Source organism: Meles meles, chromosome 21, assembly GCF_922984935.1.
Source record: "Meles meles chromosome 21, mMelMel3.1 paternal haplotype, whole genome shotgun sequence".
Classification (NCBI taxonomy): domain Eukaryota; kingdom Metazoa; phylum Chordata; class Mammalia; order Carnivora; family Mustelidae; genus Meles; species Meles meles.
This window is the reverse complement of record NC_060086.1, coordinates 30,178,561-30,197,420: the sequence shown is the minus strand read 5'-3', so window position 1 is coordinate 30,197,420 and position 18,860 is coordinate 30,178,561. Positions and strand designations below refer to the sequence as shown.

Below are 18,860 nucleotides of genomic sequence, written 5' to 3'. Positions count from 1 at the left end.
ATTTTTTATTTATTTATTTGACAGAGAGAGAGATCACAAGTAGGCAGAGAGGCAGGCAGAGAGAGAGGAGGAAGCAGGCTCCCTGCGGAGCAGAGAGCCCAATGCGGGGCTCGATCCCAGGACCCTGAGATCATGACCCGAGCCGAAGGCAGCGGCTTAATCCACTGAGCCACCCAGGCGCCCCGGTAACAGTGAATGTTAACATCAATGGTAAGTTTCCTGAGTTGATAATGATGTTTTGTTTAGGAGACATATATTGAAGTATTTAAGCATGAAGTGTTGTGTCTGCAAATCTCAAATGGCTCTAAAAAACGGTGTATGCATACACAATACACAGATGAAGCAAAAGTAGGAAAACAACTGGTTTACTAAATCTAGGTAAAGAGTACATGAGCATTCCAACATTTCTGTAGGTTTAAAAATTTCAAAATAAACAGCCCCGACAGGCGGTGGATATTCATTCCCAAATTTATATGTATAATTTTAATAACACTAATGAGAAAATTTCAGAGTAATGACTTCAGACAAACTGACACCCCCGAACGCTTTATAGATACTATTCCTGCACCTAAAACCTCACCCTGGTTTAGCTGGAAACCTTCAGATAGTCCTCTTTAAAATGCAGATTAACTGCTCTCTGGTGGAGCAGAGAGAGTGGCTGAAGTCACACCTTAAATTTCTGTTAGAAGAGGGATGGGGAGAAAGGAAATGTGCTAAAAGGATAGAGTCAGAATAAAACAGTGACTATGTGACAACTCCAGAGCCACCATTATTCCAATCTTCTGAATTCTGAAAATAAATGTCAGTTCCTTATTTCTTGATAAACACCAAGGATATGGGTGAGAGTATCTTTAAGCCTGTACTGTTCAGCAGCATTAAAATGGATAGAGCAAGTTTAAAAAATGGTCACCTGTTCAGCAACCGACATCCTTCTATTCGGATCAACATCGCGGCCCTCTAGCTTGGCTTTCACCCTCTTCCACACGCTCACTGCATAGGAGTTTCTCTCTTGTACAGCTACAAAGCAAAGGAAAGTTTATAAGTAAGTCAAACCACCACTCTGTATAAATATTTCATGCATCCTTATTCTAACTTATTACCTTTCCCTGTTTTAGGGTCTCTGACGGCCTTTTTAGGACTACAAGCAACACTCTTGCCAGTTCCTGGGATGGCGCTTGGTGGAGTATCTGCTGATGTGGCAAGGTTTTTCTGAATCAGCTTTCTAGCATTCTGTGACATGACATCGGGCTGAGTCTTCTGGCCAGTGTTGCTCCGGACTGCTACAGAGAAAGAGTGGGTAGCTCAATTCACACGTAAACAAAAGATGGAGGGAGACAAAGAGGAGAGGGCAGAGCAGTGCTCTCTCAAATATCAACTACAAATGTAGAGCCATGAAAATAAGTATGATTTTACAACCTTCAAGTCCTTATTCCTTGAAACAGACAGTCCTAAAAACACAACCTAAAGAATTAGACATTCAAAAATAAACTTGTACAATGATGCTCACTGCTTGTTGTGACATCAAAAAACTATAAATATATTAATTGTCCAAGAATGTGGGATTAATATGGTAAAGGCAGAGAATGACATATTAAACTGGGGCATTAAGTCATTTTTTTAAGACTGTTTGATGACAAGGAAACTCCCAATTTAATATTAAGTGGGAAAAGGCAACAAGAATTGCATTCACTGAATGATCCCAATTTGTGCATGTGTGTGTGCACACATACACACGAGCCCAACAAATATGTAATGGTTTTACCTCTAACTGGAATGAAGCCACAAATTTTCCCATTTTTAAAAAATTTTACCCAACAAGCACTTATTTTATATTCATAAATTATTTAAAGAGGATTTAAACATTAGATATTTCTACTTTCTCACCCAAGTACTTTTAAAATTAAACCAGGAGCGCCTGGGTAGCTCAGTGGGTTAAAGCCTCTGCCTTCGGCTCAGGTCATGATCCCAGGGTCCTGGGATCGAGCCCCGCATTGGGTTCTCTGCTCAGCAGGGAGCCTGCTTCCTCCTCTCTCTCTGCCTGCCTGTCTGCCTACCTGAAATCTCTGTCTGTCAAATAAATAAATAAAATCTTTAAAAAAAAATGAAATGAAATGAAATTAAACCAAAGAGTTTTCTTAAACTCTGTCACATTTGAATTGTGACAGAGTTTAAGAAAACTCTTTAAAAAGGTGCTGACTACAAACATATTAGACACTTAAAGTATAATTAAACATCTTAGCGTCAATGTGTAGATAATAAACAGATCAAGATTCGGGATTTTTTTTGAAGTATAAAAGTCATACCTGCAGCAAAGGATGGCTGATAAGTAGCAGATGACGTTGGACTCGAACACTCATTTGTTGCATCGGTGACTAAGGGTGATGCAAAACCCACTAAATTATTATAGATACTGAAATACAAAATAAAATAGCTTATTTGTGAAATGATTCACCAGGTAACTGCTTATAAATATGAACAAAACTGAAAAAAATTAGATGAATCAAACAAAACTTACTATACCACATGTTTTATGTTTTGACTACATTTCAAATTTAGGTCAGAAGGCATTCTTACCTCTGACTTTGTGTTTTCAGTTCTTTCAAGGTGGGAGTTATTTCCTGGAGCATTTCAACGTGTTCTTGACTTCGAACCTGACCCATAGCCTGGACTAATGTAAAGAGCACCGTCTGAATGTTGTCTTGCCATGATTTATATTCACCTAAGAACTGCCTAACACTATTCTCATAGGGAACATCTTCACCATCTGCCAGAGCAGCTTCTTCATCCTAGAATCAATATTGCAGTGAGTAAGAGAAATGGTATTCATTTCGACTATAACTCGTAAGAGTCAAATTTTGAATAACAGGTAATAAATGTTGTTCAAATATGTGCTTAATCTGTAAATTGCATTTTAACTTTTTCTACAGGAATCTTATTTCCAGTACAAAATAAAAACTCCAAGTAAAAACAACCCCCCAAGTTAAATGATCTGCTGTTATTTAGCCTTTTCTGGGGGCTCAGTCTCCTTACTATGCAGATTATGTAGGACACTGGAGTGAAGAGAGAATATTTCATTCATTTTGGAGGCAAACTCATACAAGCTTAGGAATAAGGGTTGGGAGGAGGAAAAGATGTGGGGGCAGATCGGAACACTCCGAGGCTACTACATTCAAGTTTCAGCTCTACTGTTAAGTTATAGGACTTTGGATGAATCAATCTCTTTAGCCCACAGTTTCTCTGGGTACTAAATCACAATACTACAACCTGATTTAAAAAGAAAAAAAAAAAAAAGTTGATAGAAACACAAATTATCTCAATTACAAACTGGAAGATGTGATCTGAGAGATGTTGTTTTTGTTTGTACCATTATTATCCCAAATACAACTATACATATTTTTATGTACTATAATTTTATGAAAGGAGGGAGTTAACTGTGTGTCATTGGAATTAGTCTTACCTTAGCCATTGCTTTCAGGAGATGTTTGACATCTCCAAGTTGCCGGTTATGACCAGTGAGCACAGTCTTTATATTATCAACCAGATTCTGAATTGTTTCACAGACTGTTTCTATCTGCTGCTCCTTTTCTGTCTGAATTGCCCTCTGAGTAGACATATCCTGGGTCAATTGTTTGTGTGCTGACAAAAGCCATTCAGAACTGCCAATAGGATGTTCAAGACTGGTGTCCTAAACAGAACAAGCATTGTTTGATTCAAGTATCAGATGGAATAACGTAAGATTCTTTCCTTTATCATCACCATCAAAAGGTATTAGTAACTCAAACTGACACAAAGAGCCTCATTTGCTAAATCATGAACTAATTATGTAAATAACAGTACTTAATTTAATAATCTATGAAATACAGTTTAAGATTTTTAACTTTTCTGCATTATCACACAGGAAATAAATGCTTAAAACTTAAGACATAAAAAATATACTTAGAATAACAAAGATGACCTGTATCTAGGACTCTAAATCACTCACTCTTTAAAAAGACACCAGAGGAGGGCACCTGGGTGGCTCAGTGGGTTAAGCCTCTGTCTTTGGCTCAGGTCATGATCTCAGGGTCCTGGGATGGAGCCTTGCATCAGGCTCTCTCTCAGCAGGGAGCCTGCTTCCCACCCCCCACTTCTGCCTGCATCTCTGCCTCCTTGTGATCTCTCTCTCTGTGTCAAATAAATAAATAAATAAAATCTTTTTAAAAAGGACACCAGAGGAGGGCCTGGGCGGCTTAGCTGTTAAGCGTCTGCCTTCAGCTTGGGTCATGATCCCAGGGTCCCAAGATGGAGCCCCACATCGGGATCCTGCTCACCAGGAAGCCTGCTTCTCCCTCTCCCACTCCCCCTGGTTCTGTTCTCACCCTCTCATTCTGTCAAATAAATAGGTAAAATCTTAAAAAAACAAACAAACAAAAACACCAGAGCTTCCTAATTAATACACAGCCTAAAACCTTCCCATAAAATATAAACACCAAATTTATCAACGTGCTATTTCTGGACTCCTCTGTCCAGCATTCAATTTCAACTAGCCCTCTGTCTGCTACCCTATTTCAGTGCATGTAAGTCATTTCCTATACACTGAAATTTCTCTTCTCCTCTGAACCTCCACAGTACTTCCAACTGTAGCTGAGAATTCTTTTAACTTTTTAATTCATTTTATTATTTATTAATAGGTTCCTTGGAGACTAAGAGCAAGATTTAATCATTATTTTTTTTTTTTAAGATTTTATTTATTTATTTGACAGAGAGAGATCACAAGTAGGCAGAGAGGCAGGCAGAGAGAGTGAGAGGGAAGCAGGCTCCCTTCAGAGCAGAGAGCCCGACGTGGGACTCCATCCCAGGACCCTGAGATCATGACCCGAGCCGAAGGCAGCGGCTTAAACCACTGAGCCACCCAGGCGCCCCAGATTTAATCATTATTTTTAAAAACCATTTTAAGTAATCTCTACATTCACTGTGGGGCTCAAACTCACAACCCAAAGATCAAGAGTCACATGCCCGACCCAACAAGCCACCCCAGGTGCCCCTAGAGTTAATCATTAGATCCCTTATAACAGGGGTGCCTGAGTGCTTCAGTTGATTAAGCGTCTGCCTTTGGCTTAGGTCATGATCCCAGAGTCCTAGGATCGAGCCCCATGTCAGGCTCCCTGCTTGATAGGGAGCCTACTTCTCCCTGTCTTCCCTGGTTGTGCTCTCTGTCACTATCTCTGTCTGTTTCTCAAATAAATAATGAAATCTTAAAAAAAAATAAAATAAAATAAAATAGATCACTTATAACAGTATTTTATATACAGCACACACACTGCACAAATGTAAACTGAGTGAATAGATTTACTTTTAGGGCATAACCCTGGCCTTATGATTTTCATCAACAAGTCTCTTTACTGCCACACCAAGATTCAAGACTCACCACTCTCTGTAGCAAACGAAGCTCTAACTCAGAGACCGAACTGTTAAACTGTGATGCAAACGAACACATTTGCTGACATCGTTTGATTAGTTCAAATAATGCCGCATCCAGGTTTAAGGCTTCTGCAGTTCTAGTTCGTAAACTTTCAAAATGAATGATATTGCTGCAGAGGAAAGTGACCTATGAAGAAGCAAAGAGAAATGGGACCATCACAATAAGGGAGGAAAAGCAATTTTAATTTGACATGAAAAAATACTACCTATTCATTTCCAGAATTCAAGACCACAACTGGTCCTAAAATATGTATGAATGACTCTTTTGGGAAATAGGTGTAATCCTGAAAAAGCCTATGAATAAATGCACCTTGTTTTGGTTGATGTCATTAGGTGTGAGATGGTTAAAAGCACCTAAGTACAATCAGGTAAAAGTATCTTCTACCTGTTTGCTTTCACACAGAAAATTTACTTCCTAATAAAACCGTTACCATATTCAGCTGCAGTTTATTTGTGCTACGTACAAATTTCAATTTGGAATGTTGTCCTTCTGCTTCTACTCTTGCCTACCTTTACAATAAAGATCAGAAAATACTAACTGGACACTTGACAATATAATGTGCATCTTTCAAGGTATGACAGTACTACTGTGATTATGTAAATAGTTCTCACCTTCATACACACTGAAATATTTACAGATAAAAAAATATTTGGGGTTTCATTAAAAATGGGATGGGCAGGAGGGATAGGAAGTATAGAGGAAATAAAGTGGGACTTAAGTTGACAATCACTAAATTGTTACTGGCTATGAAGATATGGGATTTACTGTATTAGTCTAATTATATACCTGACTGAAAATTACCTAAAAAAAAAAAAAAAAAAAAAATTTTTTTTTAACTTCTGTCCCCTTCCCCCAATCATAAAGATGTTAATCCACAATCTCTGGCAGAAAACATGGTCATAAATACATTTTATTGCCACGGAATCACCACAGTTGCATAAAGAGAACCATAGGCAAATATGGAATTAAACTCCTTATTTTCCAGAAGAAGCTAAATCCACTTTGTATTTTGCTAGGAGGAAGTAAAGTTCTAGGGAAATAATCGGCTGTGAGCTCAGCCTAAGGGATGCCCTTCCCACCAAGGCCTATCAGTCCCTCTTCCCAGTATTGTGAACTAGAGGGTAGACTTTTGAGCAACCCCTAGTTATCCCACATGTAACCTCCAATCGGTTATAGAATCCTGTAACTCTCATAACAAGGATGGCGCACATGCGTTGCAATACCTGGCTTGCTCTTTGGCTCTCTTTAAGGACAAGATTTCTTCTTTCGGCTATTGTTGCTTCAAAATCCTGCAGTACAGGTGCCAGTGCAGGATTGGCACCACCTGCCCACTTGAGTCGCTGTTCAATACTTGCTTCAAGGGCTGCTAGTTTCTCCTATAAAAGCCAGCAGAATCTCAGTGAATATTTGATTCTCTCCAATTCCTGGTGAGCATTTTATACAAATACGAGAGAAATTCAAAAGAAGCAGGATGGGATATACATAATTTCTTTTTTTGTAAGACTTTATTTATTTGACAGAGAGAGAGAGAGAGAGAGGGAACACACACAGGAGGAGTGGGAGAGAGAAGGCCGTCCAACTGAGCAGAGAGCCCAATGAGGGGCTCCATCCCAGGACCCTAGGATCATGACCTGAGCCGAAGGCAGATGCTTAAGGACTGAGCGATCCAGGCTCCCCGGAACATACATAATTCAGAAATCATTTTTAACATACATCTACTGGAATTAACCTTTATTTCACTTAGAATATTTAAGGCTAAATATGTCTGGGAAGGTATGAACTGGCTTTCAAGATTTAAAATTTTTTTAAGGATCCACGTATTTACTTCTGAGAAAGAGTGAGCGAGTGCAGGGAGGGGCTGAGGAAAGAATCTTTCAAGCAGACTCCCCACTGAGCACAGACCCTGATACAGGGCCCAACCCCATGACCCACGAGATCATGACCTGAGCCCAAACCAAGAGCTCAACACTCAACCAAATGAGCCATCCGAGTGCCCCAAGATTTTTTTCAAATAATGCAGTCTTTAAAATGAAACGCCTGCTACAAATTCCTAATGCCCTTATGTGCAATCTATAAGAAAACCCATCTACCATTTGCAACAACATGGATGGAGCTAGGAGTATAATTCTAAGTGAAGTAAGTCACTCAGAGAAAGACAAGTTTATGATTTCACTCGTGTATGGAATTTGAGAAACAAAACAAATGATCCAAGGGGGAAAAAGAGAAAGAGAGACAAACCAAGAAACAGACTCTTAACTATGAACTGCTGGTTACCCAAGGGGAGGTGGGTAGGGGAAAGGTGAAAGAGACATGGGGATTAATGGGCACACTTACCACAAAGTGCACTGAGGCATACACAGCACTACTGAATCACTATGCTGTACACTGGAAACTAACATAACCCTGTATGTTAACTCACCAGAATTAAATAAAAAACTTGGGGCACCTGGGTGGCTCAGTCGTTAAGCATCTGCCTTTGACTCAGGTCATGATCCCAGGGTCCCAGGATTGAGCCCCAAGTCCAGCTCACTTCTTCCTCTTCCCCACCCCTTGTGTTTCCCTTCTAGCTGTCTGTCAAACAAAATCTTTAATAAATAAGTAAACAAATAATTCTTTTAAAGAAAATAAAAAACTTAATTTAAAAATCCATTTATATTTATAATTATGAAAGAGGAAAATCAAATTCTCCCAAATTCAAGTTTATAAGTAACAGTAAAAATCTCTCCATATTACCACGATAAGGAAGGTTTTATATAACAAAGTTATTTCATTATTTATTCAACACTTCAGGTGGAAGAATTCACATCCACTATCTTTCCTGTGCTGTTTCTCTCCCTCCTTCTCTCACAGAAACATACCTCTAAAATCAGAAAGGACAGGTATTCATTCTCCAAAATTGAAAACTAGGCCTAATATACGTAGGAAAAAGGTATTTCACAATCTTCAAAGAAGCAAGCTCCAGAAAAGCTTCATTAAAAATGTAAAAAAAATTGGGGTGCCTGGGTGGCTCAGTTGTTGAGCATCTGCCTTCAGCTCATGTCATGATCCCAGGGTCCTGAGATAGAGCCCCACATTAAGACTCAATTTTTTAGTTTTATGAGCTAAAAAAAAAAAAAAACTCTGCTTGGTGAGCCTGCTGCTCCCCCTGCTATGCTCTTTCTCTCTCTCTGCCAAATAAATAAAGTCCTTTAAAAAAAAAAAAAGAAAGAAAGAAAGAAAAAACAAGTAAAAAAATTACAGAAATGATTTTACTTGATTTTATAAAAATAATTTGTAAAATGAACAGAAAAATGTCAGTTACTATTGAGTACATGAGATATAAGGAGACACAATATAGATATATATAACCATTATCAAGACCTGTTTCTTACTTTAAAAAGGGAGGTGAGATTAAATATTAGGCAGAAATGGTAACTCAATAATAGTAATCAAGAAAACATTCTACTGCCTTTGACACCATAAAATATCATTAACTACACATAAGAAATGCCTAAGCTGGGTGCCTGGGTGGCTCCGTCAGTTCGGTGTCCCATTCTTGATTTCGGCTCAGGTCATGATCTCAAGGTTGTGAGATCGAGCCTGCGTCAGGGTCCATGCTGAGAGTAAAGCCTGCGTAAGATTCTCTCCTACTCATGGGGACACGCTTGCACACACTCATCTCAAAATGAAAATGGTTCAAAATACACTGCTACCATAAGATTTGGTTACTTTGGAGAGTAAGAAAAAAAGATACAAATTACAAATAAAAGTGCAAAAAGAAAATGCCCCTGTGGCTTAGCATCCAAGGACAAACATGTAGATAGTGAACATCTCACCACAGCATAGGTTATTTCTGAAAGTGAATCTGTTGCAAATAAGGTCTGGCAAAACACACCTGAACTAAACAACAACAACAACAACAACAACAACAACAACAAAACACACACCTGAACTGTTGCAATTGAAGTTTCAATTTGGCTCAGAGTATGGAGTTTCTTTTTCATGCTGGTTAGGATGGCAGACCGAGGGGGAGGTGTGACTGACATGGCTTGTGGTCTATTGATAAGGAGGTCTTCATGCTGCCACTGTTCAAAGAAAAGGCAATGTAATACAATCAGCAAGGGTAAAAAAAACCAAAACCAAAACCAAAAAAAACCTTAGATAAAGGGAGGGGAGGTGCAAATTAGGACTGGGGGAAAAGAAAAAAAAAGCCCAGCTGCTGCAAAGTGAGGTAGGCAAAAAAGTGTAATTGGAGAAACATTTCAAAAGAATCACAACCAGGTGAAAAATTTCCTAATGTAGAGAATGGCTGATAAATGTCTTGAATCAGTGAAATGCAACATCTAAGTAGTAATTCTGAAGATGTTTCCAAGGCTATATAAAAGTCTAGTATACAACTCCAAGAGATATCTCTAGTTAAGAGGCTAGAAAAGGCATGAGGCGATAGTGGGTGGAGAGGTGAAAACTGTCCAGCATGTGACTAAACAAGTGATTGAAAGAAATGATGGCAACAGTCACAGAACAAAGTGTTCTCCAGACAACCTTGAAGTTGCAGAAAGGAGCAGGCAACTGCTCAGAGGATTGAGCCATCTTGTATCTTTTAAGGGAGGCCCCAGATGGCCCAAGAGACCTTTGGGCTATAATTTAAAAGTAATACATTGTATTTAGGGCTTAAAATGATGAGTATTTGTTCAGATAAACAAAATTGTAAGGATTTTTACAATATTTTCTATACAGTTGTCAATTTTTTAAGGAAATAAACTCTAGAATGTGTAAGTAAAATGTTCAACATTACATTTTTTAGAAGAAAAAATACAAAAAGATTCCAATATATTAGAAAGAGTTAATATATAATAAACACAATTTCAAAATGTGAATAAATTACTTTTCTTAATTTATGAGCTAAAATAACCAGCTCATGATAAAACTGCAAAGAGAAGGAAATATGCTGATTCCATGCACCGAGCTGAAGCCACCAACTCCACCTTTAGGAAGCAGCTTCAATATAAATAATACAAACTAACGATTGTTGTCTAAAGCTACAAACAATACTGAAGCCTACAATGGAAAAAGAAGAGAAAGAATAAAAAGAGCTACAATTTATACTGTGCTTAGTTTCTTATATAAAATTATTTTTAACCCTCATAATCCTCTACCTTGGTGGGAGACATGGTCCCCACCTCAGGGAGGAATAAACTCAAGTTCATATAACTAAACCCAAATCCATCTCACCCTCAAAGCCTATGTTGTCATACTGCCCCTATATAATCAAGGACAAAAACAGGCCTCTAAAAACAAATTCCAATTAGCAATAATCGCGCCTCAGATAAACCTCATTGGCTACAATACTAAAAACAAATTCCAAATGATGACAGACTCGTGCACAAAGCTGTTATCACATCATTAGAGCACTGGGGAAACAGAAGTCATTTTAGAACAATCTTAATTATATGTTAAATAATATAGGAGGTATATTCACATAAAACGAATAAATTCAAACGAGAAATATTTACAAGTAATACTTAATGATACAGATAATACCCACCATACCCACCATACAATACCCATTCAAACAAAGTTAGAGGTTGCAGAGTGTAAACACAAAATAATCTCAAAAAATACACACACATACATATATATGAAGAATATTATGAGAATAATTTTTGGAGAATATTTTATTCTCAAATTTATTTATTCTCAATTATATTTATCTTCAAATATTTCTCATATATATATATATATATATATATATATTCTCAAATACATAGAACAGAAACAAGGAAAAACTGTAAAGAAATACCAAAATGCCAAAAAGCTGGCTTTGCTGAAGGTTGGCACAATTCAGGATGTGTAAGTATTTTTTCTTTATATTGTTTAATATTAATTCGCCCCAGTTTTCAAATTCCTGTAGTGGAGAAAAACACATTAGAAAAATACTTACTTGAAACATGGCAATATGCAGCTGAACACGCTGCAGGCTTGTCTTACAAGAAGAAATACTGGTTTCCAGCCTGCGCACCAAGTCATGCTTCTTCCAGGCAGTATCATAGGAACTTGCTAACACAGTTGCCCTGTTCATGACCAACTGAGAAAACTTCCCAATCTGAATGTTGTGCTCCACTGCTTTCTTACAAAGATCATCAACAGAAACTTTGCTCTCAGCGCCAAAATCCTTTGCATCCACTTGAGCAATAATGTCCACCCCCAGAGCACTGATAAAACTGCAGAGGGTGAGTCCCAGGGCTTGGTTCGGTAGTCCAATCAAGAGCTGCCTCACGAAGTCAGCTGTAAATGCCTTTATAGGTTTGGCCATCTGGTCTTCACTGAAACAAGAATTTCTAAAAAGGGTTTTCACATTGACTATCTGTACAGGTCCATTTACAGTATTCTGATCTTCAAGTGAACTCGATCCTAAAAAAGGAAAATTTTCTTGAAGTATTTCATGCAAAGTAAAATAAGGTAATAATGATGCTTTTTAAAAAACAAGACCTTACGAACACACAATTAAGCCCACTGCATCGTGCCCCTTCCAAAGCTCTACCCAAGTAAATCCAGCGTGTTTACATGTGAAAGATTACCTGATAAAGTTTTAGAAAAGGTACCACAGAGCCTGAAGAACTCCTTAATTGTCTGTAGTCTTTTTAGAAAGAAAATCTCCTCTAGCACCTGCCGGTGATTATCGTCATCAAAAAAATTGACTTGGGTACTCCTGGCTTCCCTTATAATGTCAATCTTTCGCCAAGCTATGGGAATTTCCATCTTGTTTAACTATGTTAAAAAAAAAAAAAAGTTCATTTCTCCCCGCTTCACACAGTGAATAACTACTTTACCACACATGCATTATTTACTCATAAAATCAGTATTTACCTTTTCAACTAATAAGCCAAAAGCAGTTTCGACCTGGGCAAACATGCCATCAAATGCTACCAAAAGCATCTGGCCAGCTGACATTTTTGGTGTTTCATCAACTGAACCATTTCTTGGTTGGATTAATTCACCATATTGAGCATGAAGTATTCTAGAGAAAAAGAAAAACGAATTAAAATCCTAACTGAATAGTAATAAATTTTGGGGAGAACACAAAAGGTCAACAAGAATCACAGCTAGCATGCAATCCAGAAAATAAATCTTTTTTTTACAAGGTTTATTTTAGTTATTTGAGAGAGAGAGAAAGAACACAAGAGTGGGATGAGGAACAGAGGGAGAGGGAGAGAATTCTCAAGAGAACTCCCCGCTGAGTGCAGGGCCCCACATGGAGCTCAATCCCAGGACCCCTAGATCACTACCTGAGCCGAAATCAATAACCAGACACGTTATTAACTGACTGATACACCCAAGCACCCCTAGAAATCTTTTTACATGCAGAAAATGGTGTTAGGATAAAATGACATGTAGTACCATCACAATGTGAAGTTAATGGTTCCAATTCAGTATTAGTAACTGTTCATGTGATTCAACTTGAATTATGACAATTTTTTAAAAAACTGTTTAAGATATTACAGTCTCACTTTACATAAAATAATACAAGCCCCCAATAAATGTCAAGAATCACACAACTCTAAAGCTGGAAGACTTAGCAAAAATCGTCAAGTATGTTCACACTGTTACATACATACATGACAGAGCCAACTGTGGACCGTAAGCTCAAAAGCCTGCCGTCTGTAGCACACCTGGTTTTGAATAATGCACAGTTTGAGTCTAAGTCTTCAGAAGTTCACCCTGTACATCATCATTAACTTAAAGCTTATTAGACAGTGGCTTAGGTATCTGGACACTATTTTAAATGTATTATATAAAAAATCAAAAATAGCATTCCTGCAACTATTATCAGTTACTAATGTTAACTAGATTTTCAACTTTATCACACATACAGAAATAACTATAAAACTAATAAGAGAATTTAAAAAGGCTAACCCAGAGCAATTTCTCCTGGAAAAAAGAGCTACAAGATGGTATACAATTTTTTAAGGTAATCAAGTTTCTCCAAAGTGGGGTACAAACAAAATGTAACAGAACCAGACACAAAGTTCGTCACCCAAAACATCCATAAAAAGTAAGTAATCGTCCATTTGAGGGTAAGAGGAATCTGAATTAGATATTGAAGGGAGTATATGAGGGCAGAAATTTAGTGAGAAAGAAAGGTGTACAGATTTAGTATCTAACGTCTTAAATAACGCTAGAATTTTTTTTTTTTTTTAAGATTTTATTTATTTGTCAGAGAGAGAAGATACACACAAGCAGGCAGAGAGGCAGGCAGAGAGAGAGGAGGAAGCAGGCTCCCTGCCGAGCAAGGAGCCGGATGCGGAACTCGATCCCAGGACCCCAGGATCATGACCTGAGCCGAAGGCAGTGGCTTAACCAACTGAGCCACCCAGGCGTACCTAATGCTAGAAATTTAAACGATAATGCTGTTGTGCAAATAATCTAAATCACCATCTAGCTAACATTCAGTTTATGCTATAATAATTTTTTTTTTAACTGTATGGAGAAACAACTACAAAGAAACATAAATAGGAAAATTTTAAATGCAGGTAACAGAAAACATTAAAGAATTATTGTTACTTTTGGGGTGAAGTAACAGCACCATGACTAAGAAAACTAAGTTTACACTTTAGACATATCTACCTTCCTGTAATATTTAAAAATGAAAAGATACCTGCTTCAAAATAACCGGGGTGGTACAATTTAAACAAGATAAATAATTTAAACAATTCAAGCAGGTGCAGATAATTACCAAAGGTGGGAAAATGAAGGTCCATTATACTATACTACTTTCTTTTCTTTGAATTTTCTCACGGGAGGAAGCATGGTAGATCAACCCATTTCTACTCTCCCAACTACACTTTCTGGAATAAACCTGATGCCAGAATGCCAAAAAAGGAAGTCTCAAGTCACCAGAGATAAATGGGCTTACAGCCTAGCCAGGGACATAGTGCATGGCTGGAAGAAACACCCAACCTTTGCAGGTTCCAGAATCAAACTGTTTTTCTAGATTTCAGAGATGAAAAACACCATGTTCAGTATCTAGAACACACTTAGAAGCATTCACCTGAAGTACGGCGTACACTCTGTGAACTAACTAAACTGGCTCAGATGCTTCCATGGAGTCCAAGGGCTGGCTTAAAAAACTACCACACTCCACTTTGTGTGTGTGCAGCACACACACAGTGAAAGAGCAACACTAAGGTATGGTGTGCATGGGATAGAAGTGCACGGAGCTCCACACCCAGTGCATGCTGGGTGCATCTGTGGAAAGCTCAGTGAGCTCTGTCAGCCGCACTGACATCCCCTTTGTGGTGGTGCCACAGTACTGTACGTGTGCAAGATGCTAGCACTGCAGGAAGGACGGAGCCTGCACAAGACATCCCTGCACACATGTACTGTGCAGCCTCCTGTGAATCTCTAATTATTTCCAAATAAATACACCATGTTATTTATTTGAGAGAGAGAGAGTGAGTGAGTGAGAGAACAAGTGGTGCGAAGGGACACAGGGAGAGAGAGAAGCAGACTCCCCGCTGATCAGGGAGCTGGATGCGGAGCTCGATCTCAGGACCCAGAGGTCATGACCTGAGCCGAAGGCAGAGTCACTCAGGTGCCCCCAAATAAATAAACTTTTAAAAAAGATCGGTGTGGAAGCATTTGTAAGGAATTCTATCTGCTATAAAATTAAAACTAAGCTTGTAGCATGTAGCCCAGAATCTGTCATCTGGTTTCCCTGGCTCCGTCACAGCTACCATTCACTTGCCTGGCAACATCGATGTAATGAGCATGCGTTTCCTCCTCCAGTCCCATAGCCGCATTTCTTAAATAGGCCTGAAGAGATTCCACTAGAGTCTGCAGGGGAACGCCGTCAGTTGTCTGCTCAATAAGACTGTCCAGCTCATGAAGCATACTTTCTAATGTGTATTCTCCTTTCATTAAACATCTCAGTGCTTCTGGAAATATGATTTGCCGGAAATTTGAATTTAATTCCTATAAATATGTGAGAAATATATTTTAATGTTCTCTGAGTTTAGATAAGTTATACACCTAGAGGTTTAATGCCATGTACTAAGAACAAACCTATGCAACTGTAACCAACCTCCGGCTACAAACCTCACACTGATCTTTACGTGACTGGTGAAGCAACATTAGAAGGAGAAAAATAAAAATTGCTTTTCTGAACAAGCGGTAAGAAGTACAATGTTCAGTATCTAAAACAAACTTACCAATTTTAAGCTAACTTAAAGGCACTCACCTGAAGTGAGGTGTATACTCCATTAGCTAAGTGGACTGCCTCAGAAGCTTCCATGGGGTTCGGAATGTCTAAGTCCTGTGGCACCAGGTGGCACTGCTTCAGTAACTGCACCAGGCAAGTGACGTTCCCGCTCATACTGCAGAGCTCTTCCAAGAACCAGGCTCCATCCCGAGAGGTCAGATCCACCAGCTGCTCCCCAGCACTTGAAGCGGCACCTTCCATCATCAGGTTACGCCTAAATGCAACAAGGTTTGTACAGTGAAATCTCCTCAGCTACGCTCACACAGAAAAGCGGATACCTCAAACTCAGAAAGGAAGTAAAGCACCCGTAACGGTGGGCAAGACTAATAAAAGTAAGAGAATGCCTCAAGTCTGTATTAAAACAAGAGCACAGGCTATCTCAGTAAGTCTGAGTGTTTTCAAGACAACGAAATGGTCTCAGTATGAAGTTGGCTAACTCACCTTGTAAGAGTACAAAGAGCAGAAATAATAACACTTGCTAGACTCAAAGATCCTTCTTCTCCATTCTCATGAAGGAAAACTTTAATGCAGCGTTCAATTTCCTTCAACTGATCTTCACAGACAGGCACAGTGACGGCTTCCTGTTTCAAACGTTCCACCTGTCTGATAAGCCTGCTGTTGATGTCGGCTGCGTATCGCTGCAGAGTCATTTCTGTGGCGGTGATGAACTGGCACACCGTCGGGGGAGGCTGGGGAGCATACTGCATTTCGTACCTGCACAGAAAGAAAGGTGCTTGTTTACAATGTAACCACTTCCTGCTTGTAAAGAAAGTTCCCATTTTACACTGGAGAGTATTGCCTTTGATCCTCAAACCCTAAACAGTAGAAACCATGATTTCCATTCTTACAGATAAGAAAAAGTCTCAAGAACTCAAGTAACTTTCCAAAACGACTTGTTAGTGAGCAACAGCTCAACTGAGGTTAGCCCTCTATACTCCGATCCCATCACTCTGACACTGGGATACATTTTAATTAACTAGGAAAACCACACCATCTTATAAGGGAAAACATGACCTCAAATCCTCTTAAAATCAAGAAAAAAACCTGACCCCATTCAGCTTCCATCCATCAACCACTTCCTTCAGAAAAATGAAATATCACACATACATGATAATAATAATGTAAACACAACTTTGCATCTAATCCCCTAAGAAGTCAAGAAAATTAAGTGTGATCAACGTACTTCCTGTAGAGTTCTTGACAGCGCTCTACTGTGGTGTTACAGATGAGTTCTTCCATCCAGGTCTTCCACTGCTCGATTCGGTGTTTCTGAAATATGGCCTTTGGATACTGCAGAGCTACGGTTGCATAGTGATGTAGCTGTTCCAGACAACCTCGGAGAACCGAGCGCCTCTGCTGGAGAAGAGCGCCCACTTCCCCCTCCAGCTGCTCACACTGGCTAATCAAGTGCGCCTGGCCAGCATTCTGTAGAAAGGCTGTCGCTGGCACATAGCTTGGAGGACCTTTTGGTAAAAGACGATTATTAATCACGGTGAAACTATTCCAAACCAGCAGTCATTTAAAGAAGCACAAACCAGAACCCCACACATAAACACACCAATACAAAACTCACACGCTCAACATGTGTATCTAAGATAAATCAACCCATACCAAGGTCCATTTGTGAGCTGATCTCCTGAAGCAAACTTGCAAGCTGTGTTGCTTCTAAATTATTGAACGCAGCCTGATAATGTGTTATCCACTGTTCAAATTCATTCAGCTTCACCTGGATTGCTTCCTGAACAGCCCTTTGCTGAGTCTGTAGTTGAGTGTGTTCAGAATACCTAATAAGAGGGAAAAATGTTTGAATTGCTTCTACCTTCTATATAGTTTCATAACCTTGATTTTGTTCATACTTGGGACTACCTGGTAAGCTCCTTTTCAATCTTGAGGGCACTGCTCAAATGTCCCTTTCTTCTCTGGTTTTTCCCATAATTCTCTCAATTATACTCACATTTTAAATAAAACATTTTCAAAACCCACCACACCTGCCAGGTGTTGTTATCTTTAGTGTAACCGATGGATACTTCACAAATCTTTTCATCTCAGAGACTCATGCAGTGTGTGGCATTTGCGTATTTACCCTTTACCAAGCACCTGCACTGTACAAGGTTCATTCACTTAGATCATTCTTTAGTTTCATGCTTAATTCAGCAAAGTGGGTAAAATAACTGCCACTTTACTAATGAATAAGGATCCAGACACAAACTGTAGAGACAAACTCAAACCTCAGGTTTTCTGAAACCAACTTCATACTCTAACCCACTATATCCACTTATCTCCCATAATTACTCAAATATTTCAATCAAATATAATAAAGCAGAAAATTTAAGTGAATTTCTGTGTATTAATAATTTGGAACTGCAGTCCTTGGGAGAGGTTTTATTATTTATGTAAATTGCTGTAATAATGCTAATTCAAGTTGACAATGTTTACACAAATACGAAAATTCTCCTTAATGGCATATATTTAGAAACAAGTGTTCAACACTTTTAAACCTGTGCTGGAGAGTGTGAGAAGGATGGTCCACTCCTTCAGCTCCTTCTAGAAACTCTATTTCTTCTAGTAGTTTGCCTTGCAGTTTTTCCACATCTGTCAATTGCTCTTGCAAGCTTAGGTATTCATCTAAGCTGCTGTCCAGCTTGGGAAGCACAACCAGCATCTCATCTCTATTCTTAAACCAGTTGACCTATGATAAAACAATTATGATTAGGGAAATTCTTACAGGGTGAACTGTGAGACATGATGACATTGCCACAAGGATCATATTAGATGGACATCTTATATATATTTTTCTTTCTTTTTTTTTTTTAAGATTTTATTTATTTGACAGAGATCTCAAGTAGGCAGAGAGAGAGAGAAGGGGAAGCAGACTCGCTGCTGAGCAGAAAGCCCGATGCAGGGCTCAATCCCAGGATTCCGGGATCATGACCCAAGCCAAAGGCAGAGGCTTTAACCCACTGAGCCACCCAGGCACCCCTATATATATTTTTCTATTTAAATCTCTTATTTAAACACTGAGGATGATGGCGCCACATATATTTTACAAATAACGATAACCAATGCAAGTTCACACAGCCATAAGCTGAGACTCAAATCTCACACCATGTGGTTACCACCATGCCACACAACGTTAAGTGTTAGCATCACTGGCTAATATGA

General features: G+C 38.9%; 1 protein-coding gene across 3 annotated transcripts in view; it reads right to left on the bottom strand.

Moving 5' to 3' along the window:
• SMG1 (SMG1 nonsense mediated mRNA decay associated PI3K related kinase) overlaps positions 1–18,860 on the bottom strand; it is a 105,460-nt gene that overhangs the window by 6,455 nt on the left and 80,145 nt on the right. For 2 of the 3 annotated variants that reach the window (XM_045993955.1, XM_045993957.1), the window contains 17 exons: positions 18,197–18,387; positions 17,310–17,482; positions 16,882–17,161; positions 16,140–16,412; positions 15,678–15,912; positions 15,186–15,412; positions 12,308–12,458; positions 12,019–12,208; positions 11,382–11,851; positions 9,388–9,525; positions 6,685–6,837; positions 5,408–5,587; positions 3,458–3,685; positions 2,575–2,786; positions 2,304–2,410; positions 1,101–1,280; positions 911–1,017 (listed from right to left, as the gene is read on the bottom strand). In XM_045993955.1, the coding sequence (XP_045849911.1) occupies positions 911–1,017; positions 1,101–1,280; positions 2,304–2,410; positions 2,575–2,786; positions 3,458–3,685; positions 5,408–5,587; positions 6,685–6,837; positions 9,388–9,525; positions 11,382–11,851; positions 12,019–12,208; positions 12,308–12,458; positions 15,186–15,412; positions 15,678–15,912; positions 16,140–16,412; positions 16,882–17,161; positions 17,310–17,482; positions 18,197–18,387 (3,495 nt within the window). The remainder of the gene's footprint in view (positions 1–910; positions 1,018–1,100; positions 1,281–2,303; positions 2,411–2,574; positions 2,787–3,457; positions 3,686–5,407; positions 5,588–6,684; positions 6,838–9,387; positions 9,526–11,381; positions 11,852–12,018; positions 12,209–12,307; positions 12,459–15,185; positions 15,413–15,677; positions 15,913–16,139; positions 16,413–16,881; positions 17,162–17,309; positions 17,483–18,196; positions 18,388–18,860) is intronic. The other variant, XM_045993956.1, reaches the window with a different exon arrangement.